The 11,372-nt window shown below is 37.8% G+C and overlaps 1 protein-coding gene across 2 annotated transcripts in view; it reads left to right on the forward strand.

Annotated features, from left to right (window-relative positions):
* The window catches only part of LOC134708036 (angiotensin-converting enzyme-like), a 147,743-nt gene that overhangs the window by 76,454 nt on the left and 59,917 nt on the right, over window positions 1–11,372 (forward strand). For both annotated transcript variants that reach the window (XM_063568285.1, XM_063568284.1), the window contains exon 2: window positions 2,760–3,018. In XM_063568285.1, coding sequence (XP_063424355.1) covers window positions 2,827–3,018 — 192 coding nt within the window. In that variant the 5' untranslated portion in view covers window positions 2,760–2,826. The remainder of the gene's footprint in view (window positions 1–2,759; window positions 3,019–11,372) is intronic.

Genomic DNA, 11,372 nt, shown 5'->3' on the forward strand with positions numbered 1-11,372 from the left:
CATCTCTACAGAGTCGTTTTTCAAACGGTAGTCATTTTGTCCATGTTGATATTTCATTTGTCCAAGCAATTAATGCGGGTTTTTTACCTGATATTTCAATACGTAATTCATAATTTAACAAAACAAAAGTTAGATACACGAAAAGAACATAAGGTCTAGATTCTTTTTATATTAACTGCATGTTTGTGTCTTACAGGAATAAAATGCTACGAAACATTACAAAACGGTAGCCATTTTGTCCAAACGTAAAAAATCGTCGGAAAATCCAAACAAACGCTTTTTTTTTTTTGCGCCGTTACATGTGCAAAATTTGTTCCATTGTATAATCTTGATACCTATTAGAACGAATCGCGTGGTAAAATTTCAAAAAAAATGCTGTTTGTTGAAAAAAAAAAAGACGGTGCATGTTGTGCATGAAACGGAGGTAACTGGAAGACTTATTGGAAACAGCGACAAAAACAGTTTCATTGAATTAATGCAACCCCGTATTATATACGGACGATCCAGAAGAAGATTGGTACATTTTAAAAGCAAGCAACTTCAAATGACTAGGAAAATAATTTTCAAGATCGGGTTATAATAATCATTTTATTTAACGGTTGTATTTCGACAAGTTTTGTGTCAAGCAAATTTTTAATACAATTCAATTCAAATTAATCAAGGGTAAATATTTTTTACTAACTTGCATCTATGCTTGCAGAGTGTCGGATATATTTGTATTAGAGTTGAATCAGGACATGAAAAATTTACAATGGCAGATGGAATGCACCATGCAATTTTAGCAGCCTGCGATTAAAGTTTTGTAATATTCATGTATTGAAAACCGTATACTTCTGTCCTATTTGTCCTTCCTTCTAGTTCATTACTTACGACAATAAGTGTAACATTTTAAGGTGAATTAAGGGTAAAAATTATTTAATCGATTTCCACAACTTGAGGTAAATAAATTTATGGTAAATAGACATCACAAAGTTAATAGATACAAATTTAAAATCAACTACATAAAAAAAGCAACTGAAACTTGAAAATTGAATAAATGTACGTCAAAAGTTTCAGAAAACTCTCTTTGACGTCGTGGTGGTGTAACGTCGTGTTGAAGAACATCTACATCTCATACTTTTAATGAAAAAACATTCGGTAATATTTGATAAACAAAAACACTTTTAAATTCACAATGATGATATCACCTGTATCGAAAGTGAATACCTCTCATCTCGAGTTATAATTTATTAGGTCTTTCCACTTTTCTGTGGAAAGACCTATTGTTTTTCTTCTGATTTTGTTCTTGCGATAAATATTTGTTTCGCAATATGTCGCTTAGATATTTGGTATATGATATCGAACAGTTTATGCGCTCTTGAAATTTACCCTGCATAACCGAATACTTTTCTTTGTAGGAGTCATCTCCCCAAACACTATTTTACTTGTGTCCACGACTCCTTCGCAACCGTAAAAGATTACGACAAATTTATTTTACAAAATTGCTCGTTATATCCTTCGCATGATTTGTCCTATTTTGACCGAAGCGATATGAACGCTTCATATGAGAGATATTTCCCCTTTTGCATTTGATATAAGTGATATGCATTTCTATCTTGTGAACCATAAGCGATAGAGACCTAGGATCTTTTGATTTGAGGTCCTTGGTCCAAAAAAATGAAAATGAAAATTAGGTCAAGTTCATATTCTCGTTTTTGAATTTGGCTTATTTCCACTCATTTCCAGAAACCGTATAAGATATTAAAAAATTATTTGTTCGAAATTGAACATGTCTTAACACAGAAATTTTGATTGCAAGGGTACGTTGAACGTAAATGTGAGTTTTCTCTCTTGTATTTAAAAATACGCGTATGGTGATATAACTGATTAACCAAATATGATTAAGACCTCTGGTCTTTTGATTTGAGGTCCTTGGTTTATGACCTTGAAATTGATCTCAAGGTCATAGCTTAATTTGACGTTCTAGATTTTGACCTTTGCTTTTACCTCACAAGTATACATGATAAAGCCATGAGACTTCTGGCAAAAGGTATCAAACCATTTAACCTTGGAAAAAACAACCGGAAGTGACCTTGTGTAAACCGGAAGTAGCTATTTTTAGTACTTTGTTCAACTCAAAGTATATAGAAGCAGATATTTTTGACATCAGTGTCAAGTTTATATTTAAATATTATCGGAAGTCACATTTTTCAAACCCGAAGTAACAAATCATCTCCCTTATTTAATCAAAGAGTAAAGAAAACATATATTTTTGGAATCAGCGAAAAATAAGCTATCATCCAACGATTGAAATGACTTTTTAAACTTAATTTTACAACTTTCATATTAAAACACATTGTTTTTAGTGAAAAGACCTTCAATTGTTCTCTGAACAATTGGTTTTTAATTTTGAATATTTCACTTTCGCGAGAGTGTAAATGTCGCTTCACATTAATACGAATGATTTAATCTTTTTCTCTGATTATTTGAAACATCGTTAGGCTTTTTTTTTTTTTGTTTTACTGTTTTGCACACAGAAAGTTTTATTTGTGACATCTTTTTAAATCACAGAACAAGAAATTTGAAGTTAATTTATACCAATGGCAATGAAAAGATGATATCAAGCAAATATTATGTTGAATATAAGGAAAAAACACTGCTGGAAGAGTATTTATAAATCTGACAAGAATCAAAGAAAAATATATAATTCTTAATTTTATATTTTATGTGTACGTAGGAGTAGGATATGATAATCACAATGTTACTGTTCTCTTTTTCAGTACTGCTCGAGGGGAATAACTTTTTAAAGACCTTACAACATAAACAGATATTAAGACTTCTTTCAGGATGAGTCAATTCCGATTGGCGTTTTTCTTATCCATCATTAAAATATGCCAATGTGTTCTTATGACGAATGTGACTGATATGAGAAATTTTCTGAAAAGCTACAATACACACGCGGCAAACGCCAACAACGAAGCTGTTACAATTGCTTGGAATTACTACACAAATATCACAAAAGAAAACCAGGCAAAAATGGTAAGTATTTAGAAGGAAATTTTGTTAATGTTTTGTACCTATGAATCTGTATTTTTCTTATAAATGGACTTAGTTTTTCTTCCAGTTAACATTACATACAGTCTGCAGTTAAAGTTTTTAAACATTTATAAGATTCATAAACTATCCTGGATTTTTACCAAAACTTGGACAGAAGCTTCTTACAATCAACAGATGGTATCGATAGAAAAATGTTCATTGATTTTTTTCCTTATTTTTGTTGAGCCTGTGATTTTCAGCAAAAGTAAGCCAGACACTGGGTTCCGCGGAACCCTTACAAATTTTTTTAAATCTAACTTTGGACCCATGGTGAGGAAAAACCATGAGTTGTCCCACCTGGACCTTTTGACACTTTGGACCTTAGACCATACCCTATCATTTGCACCTAGTGGTTAAACATGTTTTGCCGTAGGGAATTTTTTACACCCTTTTAAAAATTGGGGTAAGGCATTTTTTTTAAATCTAACTTTGGACCCATGGTGAGGACAAACCATGAATTGTCCCACCTGGACCTTTCAACTCATTGGACCTTAGACCATTACCTATCATTTGCACCTAGTGGGTAAAAAAGTATTGCCGTAGGGAATTTTTTACACCCTTTTAAAAAATGGGGTAAGGCATTTTTTTTTAAATCTAACTTTGGACCAATGGTGAGGACAAACCATGAGTTGTCCCACCTGGACCTTTCGGCCCATTAGACCCTAGCCTATTACCTACCATTTCCACCTAGTGGCTAAAAAAGTATTGCCGTAGGGAATGTTTACACCCTTTTAAAAATTGGGGTAAGGCATTTTTTTTTAATCTAACTTTGGACCCATGGTGAGGACAAACTATGAGTTGTCCCACCTGGACCTTTCGACCCAATGGACCTTAGACCATTACCTATCAGTTGCACCTAGTGGGTAAACAAGTATTGCCGTAGGAAATTTTTGACAAGACTTTTTTGAAAATTTGGGGTAGACATGTTTGACCCTTTAGACCTAAGTTCGGACCTATGGTGAAGACAAACTATGAGTTGACCCACCTGGACCTTTTTGCCCATTGGACCCTAGCCCATTACCTACCATTTCCACCCAGTGGCTAAAAAAGTCTTGCCGTAGGGAATTTTGAAAACCCTCTTAAAAATTTGGGTAAGGCATTTTTTTAAATCTAAATTTGGACCCATGTTGAGGACAAACCATGAGTTGTCCCACCTGGACCTTTCGACCAATTGGACCTTAGACCATTACCTATCTTTTGCACCTAGTGGGTAAAAAAGTATTGCCGAAGGGAATTTTTGACAGACTTTTGATAATTTGGGGTAGGCATGTTTGAACCTTAAGACCTAAGTTCGGACCTATGGTGAGGACAAACTATGAGTTGTCCCACCTGGACCTTTTTGCCCATTGGACCCTAGCCCATTACCTATCATTTGCACCTAGTGGTTAAAAAATATTGCTGTAGGGAATTTTTGACAGACTTTTGAAAATTAGGGGTAGGCATGTGTGACCCTTAAGACCTAAGTTCGGACCTATGGTGAAGACAAACTATGAGTTGTCCCACCTGGACCTTTTAGCCCATCGGACCCTAGCCTATTACCTGCCATTTCCACCTAGTGGCTTAAAACTTATTGCCGTAGGGAATTTTTTACACCCTTTTAAAAATTGGGGTAAGGCATTTTTTACCCTTAAGACCTAAGTTCAGACCTATGGTGAAGACAAACTATGAAATGTCCAACCTGGACCTTTTGGCCCATTGGACCCTAACCTATTACCTACCATTTTCACCTAGTGGTTAAACATGTTTTGCTGTAGGGAATTTTTTACACCCTTTTAAAAATTGGGGTAAGGCATTTTTTTTTTAAATCTAACTTTGGACCAATGGTGAGGACAAACCATGAATTGTCCCACATGGACCTTTCAACTCATTAGACCTTAGACTATTACCTATCATTTGCACCTAGTGGGTAAAAAAGTATTGCCGTAGGGAATTTTTTACACCCTTTTAAAAAATGGGGTAAGGCATTTTTTTAAAAAATCTAACTTTGGACCAATGGTGAGGACAAACCATGAGTTGTCCCACCTGGACCATTCAACCCATTGGACCTTAGACAATTACCTGTCAGTTGCACCTAGTGGGTAAAAACGTATTGCCGTAGGGAATTAAAAACTCCCGTTTAAAAATTTGGGTAAGGCATTTTTTAAAGTCTAACTTTGGACCCATGGTGAGGACAAACCATGAGTTGTCCCACCTGGACCTTTCAACCCATTGGACCTTAGACCATAACCTATCCTTTGAACCTAGTGGGTAAAAAAAGTATTGCCGTAGGGAATTTTTTACATCCTTTTAAAAATTTGGGTAAGGCATTTTTTTTAAATCTAACTTTGGACCCATGGTGAGGACAAACCATGAGTTGTCCCACCTGGACCTTTCGACCCATGGTGAGGACAAACCATGAGTTGTCCCACCTGGACCTTTCGACCCATTGGACCTTAGACCATTACCTATCAGTTGCACCTAGTGGGTAAAAACGTATTGCCGTAGGAAATTTTTGACAAGACTTTTGAAAATTTGGGGTAGGCATTTTTGACCCTTAAGACCTAAGTTGGGACCTATGGTGAAGACAAACTATGAGTTGACCCACCTGGACCTTTTGGCCCATTAGACCCTAGCCCATTACCTACCATTTCCAGCAGTGGCTAAAAAAAGTGTTGCCGTAGGGAATTTTGAACACCCTATTAAAAATTTGGGAAAGGCATTTTTTAAAATCTAAATTTGGACCCAAGGTGAGGACAAACCATGAGTTGTCCCACCTGGACCTTTCGACCAATTGGACCTTGGACCATTACCTATCATTTGCACCTAGTGGGTAAAAAAGTATTGCCGAAGGGAAGTTTTGACAGACTTTTGATGATTTGGGGTAGACATGTTTGAACCTTAAGACCTAAGTTCGGACCTATGGTGAAGACAAACTATGAGTTGTCCCACCTGGACCTTTTTGCCCATTGGACCCTAGCCCATTACCTATCATTTGCACTTAGTGGGTAAAAACTTATTGCTGTAGGGAATTTTTGACAGACTTTTGAAAATTAGGGGTAGGCATGTGTGACCCTTAAGACCTAAGTTCGGACCTATGGTGAAGACAAACTATGAGTTGTCCCACCTGGACCTTTATGCACATTGGACCCTAGCCTATTACCTGCCATTTCCACATAGTGGCTAAAAACTTATTGCCGTAGGGAATTTTTTACACCCTTTTAAAAATTGGGGTAAGGCATTTTTTTAAATCTAACTTTGGACCCATGGTGAGGACAAACCATGTGTTGTCCCAACTGGACCTTTTGACCCATTAGACCTTAGACCACTACCTATCATTTGCACCTAGTGGGTAATAAAGTATTGCCGTAGGGAATTTTTTAAAACCCTTTTAAAAAATTGGGGTAAGGCATTTTTTTTTAAATCTAACTTTGGACCCATGGTGAGGACAAACCATGTGTTGTCTAACCTGGACCTTTCGACCCGTTGGACCTTAGACCATTACCTATCATTTGCATCAAGTGGGTAAAAAAAGTATTGCCCTTTGGAATTTTTGACAGACTTTTGAAAATTGGGGGTAGGCATGTTTGACCATTAAGACCTAAGTTCGGACCTTTGGTGAAGACAAACTATGAGTTGTCCCACCTGGACCTTTTGGCCCATTGGACCCTAGCCCATTACTTACCATTTTCACCTAGTGGCTAAAAAAAATATTCGCGTAGGGAATTTTTCACACCCTTTTGAAAATTGGGGTAAGGCATTTAAAAAAATAATAACTTTGGAACCATGGTGAGGACAAACCATGTGTTGTCCCAACTGGACCTTTGGACCCATTGGACCCATTGGACCTTAGACCACTACCTATCATTTGCACCTAGTGGGTAATAAAGTATTGCCGTAGGGAATTTTTTATACCCTTTTAAAAATTGGGGTAAGGCATTTTTTTAAATCTAACTTTGGACCCATGGTGAGGATAAACCATGAGTTGTCCCACCTGGACCTTTCGAATCATTGAACCTTTGACCATGATTACCAATCATTTGCACCTAGTGGGTAAAAAAAGTATTGCCGTAGGGAATTTGACAGACTTTTGAAAATTTGGGGTAGGCATGTTTGACCCTTAAGACCTAAGTTCGGACCTATGGTGAAGACAAACTATGAGTTTTTCCACCTTGACCTTTTGGCCCATTGGACCCTAGCCCATTGCCTAACATTTTCACCTAGTGGCTAAAAAAGATTTGCCATAGGGAATTTTTAAAAACCCTTTTGAAAATTGGGGTAAGGCATGTTTAAAATTTTAATTTTGGAACCATGGTAAGGACAAACCATGAGTTGTCCCATCTGGACCTTTCGGCCCATTAGACCCTAGCCTATTACCTACCATTTCCACCTAGTGGCTAAAAAAGTATTGCCGTAGGGAATGTGTACACCCTTTTAAAAATTGGGGTAAGGCATTTTTTTAAAATCTAACTTTGGACCCATGGTGAGGACAAACCATGAGTTGTCCCACCTGGACCTTTTGACTCATTGGACTTTAGACCACTACCTATCATTTGCAACTAGTGGGTAAAAAAGTATTGCCGTAGGCAATTTTTGTCAGTCTTTTGAAAATTTGGGGTAGGCATGTTTGACCCTCAAGACCTAAGTTTGGAACTATGGTGAAGACAAACTATGAGTTGTCCCACCTGGACCTTTTGACCCATTGGACCCTTGCCCATAACCTACCATTTCCACCTAGTGGCTAAAAAAGCATTGCCATGGGGAATTTTTAAAAACTCTTTTAAAAAATTGGGGTAAGGCATTTTTTTTAAATCTAACTTTGGACCCATGGTGAGGACAAACCATGAGTTGTCCCATCTGGACCTTTCGGCCCATTAGACCCTAGCCTTTTACCTACCATTTCCACCTAGTGGCTAAAAAAGTATTGTCGTAGGGAATGTGTACACCCTTTTAAAAATTGGGGTAAGGCATTTTTTTTAAATCTAACTTTGGACCCATGGTGAGGACAAACCATGAGTTGTCCCACCTGGACATTTTGACTCATTGGACTTTAGACCACTACCTATCATTTGCAACTAGTGGGTAAAAAAGTATTGCCGTATGGAATTTTTGACAGACTTTTTAAAATTGGGGTAGGCATGTTTGACCCTTAAGACCTAAGTTCGGACCTTTGGTGAAGACAAACTATGAGTTGTCCCACCTGGACCTTTTGGCCCATTGGACCCTAGCCCATTACCTACCATGTTCACCTAGTGGCTAAAAAAGTATTACCGTAGGTAATTTTTAACACCCTTTTGAAAATTGGGGTAAGGCATTTTTAAAAATTTAACTTTGTAACCATGGTGAGGACAAACCATCAGTTGTCCCATCTGGACCTTTTGGCCCATTGGACCCTAGCCTATTACCTACCATTTCCACCTAGTGGATAAAAAAGTATTACCGTAGGTACTTTTTTACCCCCTTTTAAAAATTAGAGTAAGGCATTTTTTTAAATCTAACTTTGGACCCATGGTGAGGACAAACCATGAGTTGTCCCACCTGGACCTTTTGACCCGTTGGACCTTAGAAAATGACCTATCATTTGCACCTAGAGGGTAAAAAAGTATTGCCGTAGGGAATTTTTGTCAGACTTTTGAAAATTTGGGGTAGGCATGTTTGACCCTTAAGACCTAAGTTCGGACCTATGGTGAAGACGAACTATGAGTTTTCCCACCTGGACCTTTTGGCCCATTGGACCCTAGCGTATTACCTACCATTTCATTTCCACCTAGTGGCTAAAAAGGTATTGGCGAAGGGAAATTTTAACAACCTTTTGAAAATTGGGGTAAGGCATTTTTAAAATTTTTACTTTTGACCCATGGTGAGAACAAACCATGAGTTGTCCCATCTGGACCTTTTGGCCCATTGGACCCTAGCCCATTACCTACCATTTTCACCTAGTGGCTAAAAAAAAGTATTGCCGTAGGGAACTTTTTTACACCCTTTTAAAACTTGGGGTAAGGCATTTTTCAAAATCTTACTTTGGACCCATGGTGAGGACAAACCATGAGTTGTCCCACCGGTACATTTCGACCCATTGGACTTTAGACCATTAACTATAATTTGCACCTAGTGGGTAAAAAAGTATTGCCGTAGGGAATTTTTGTCAGACTTTTGAAAATTAGTGGTAGGCATGTTTGAACCTTAAGACCTAAGTTCGGACCTATGGTGAAAACAAATTGTGAGTTGTCCCACCTGGCCCTTTTGGCCCATTGGACCCTAGCTCATTACCTACCATTTCCACCTAGAAGCTATAAATGTATTGCCGTAGGGAATTTTTGACACCCTTTTAAAAATTGGGGTAAGGCATTTTTTTTTAAATCTAACTTTGGACCCATGGTGAGGACAAACCATGAGTTGTCCCACCGGGACATTTCGACCCATTGGACCTTAGACCATTACCTATCATTTGCACCTAGTGGGTAAAAAAGTATTACCGTAGGGAATTTTGACAGACTTTTGAAAATTGGGGTAGGCATGTTTGACCCTTAAGACCTAAGTTCGGACCTATGGTGAAGACAAACTATGAGTTGTCCCACCTGGAACTTTTGGCCCATTGGATCTAGCCCATTACCTACCATTTCACTCTAGTGGCTAAAAAAGTGTAGGCGTAGGGAATTTTTTACACTCTTTTGAAAATTTGGGTAAGGCATTTTTTTAAATCTAACTTTGGATCCATGGTGAGGACAAACCATGAGTTGTCCCACCTGGACCTTTCGACCCATTGGACCTTAGACCATTACCTATCATTTGCACCAAGTGGATAAAAAAGTATTGCCGTATCGAATTTTTGACAGACTTTTGAAAACTGGGGGTAGGCATGTTTGACCCTTAAGACCTAAGTTCGGACCTTTGGTGAAGACAAACTATGAGTTGTCCCACCTGGACCTTTTGGCCCATTGGACCCTAGCCCATAACCTACCATTTTCACCTAGTGGCTTAAAAAGTTTTGCCGTAGGGAATGTTTTACACCCTTTTAAAAATTGGGGTAAGGCATTTTTTTAAATCTAACTTTGGACCCATGGGTAGGACAAACCATGAGTTGTCCCACCTGGACCTTTCGACCCTTTGGACCTTAGACCATAACCTATCATATGCACCTAGTGGGTAAAAAAGTATTGCCGTAGAGAATTTTAGAGAACAATAACATAATCATGCCTTATATATCATGTACTGTAGTACGCCGCTAGATTAAAACTGACGAGGAAAGGTAACACATGGCCAGCCAAAGCTCTATTATTGTAGAGCCCATGTGGTGTGTGGTCTAGCGGGACGGCTGCAGTGCTGGCGATTTGGTGTCACGATATCACAGTAGCATGGGTTCGAATTCCGGCGAGGGAAGAACCAAAAATTTGCGAAAGCAAATTTACAGATCTAACATTGTTGGTTGATGTTTAGACGAGTTGTGTATACATTATGTACACAGCCATGTATCACCATCATTGATGGCGATCCGATGGATACATCTGTTGTATATATGTCACCTATCGTGGCATTTAAACGTGATAACAACATAAAAGACATCTTAGTGCATAAAAAGCATAATTTACTATTTTATAAACAAACTAATGGATGTGGACCATGCGGTAAAAACTGTGCATTATGCTCACATATAAATGAAACCAAGGTATTTTGTGACATCACCGGCAAAGAATATACCATTCAGGGACAAATAAATTGTAAAACCGTAGGCGTGATATATGCAATTAATTGTACAAAATGTGAAAAAAGTTATATATGTAGGACAAACGGGTGATACACTATATCAACGAATGCTATTGAACTTTTCAAAAATAGGCACAAAGAAAACAGAAGATCCAGTAGCTAACCATTTCATTCAGAACAATCATTCAATGACATATTTGAAAGTTACCGCCATAGAGAGAGTATTTGGGACAGAAATTTACAGAAAAACTAAAGAAGCCTTTTGTAGAGCCCAGGTGGTCGTGTGGTCTAGCGGGACGGCTGCAGTGCAGGCGATTTGGTGTCACGATATCACAGTAGCATGGGTTCGAATCCCGGCGAGGGAAGAACCAAAAATTTGCGAAAGCAAATTTACAGATCTAACATTGTTGGGTTGATGTTTAGACGAGTTGTATATATATATATAACAAGTCAAAAAGGGTACAACATCACCATTAAATAACTATAAAATATACAAATATTAGATATTTCGGAAACAGATATCCTTCTTCGGTAATTGCACGATGACAAATGAATCATGTCAATTCAAATTGAGACTCTATCAAAATCTTGATTTATACAATTTAAGCGAACGCTGG

Source organism: Mytilus trossulus, chromosome 2, assembly GCF_036588685.1.
Source record: "Mytilus trossulus isolate FHL-02 chromosome 2, PNRI_Mtr1.1.1.hap1, whole genome shotgun sequence".
NCBI classification, from domain to species: domain Eukaryota; kingdom Metazoa; phylum Mollusca; class Bivalvia; order Mytilida; family Mytilidae; genus Mytilus; species Mytilus trossulus.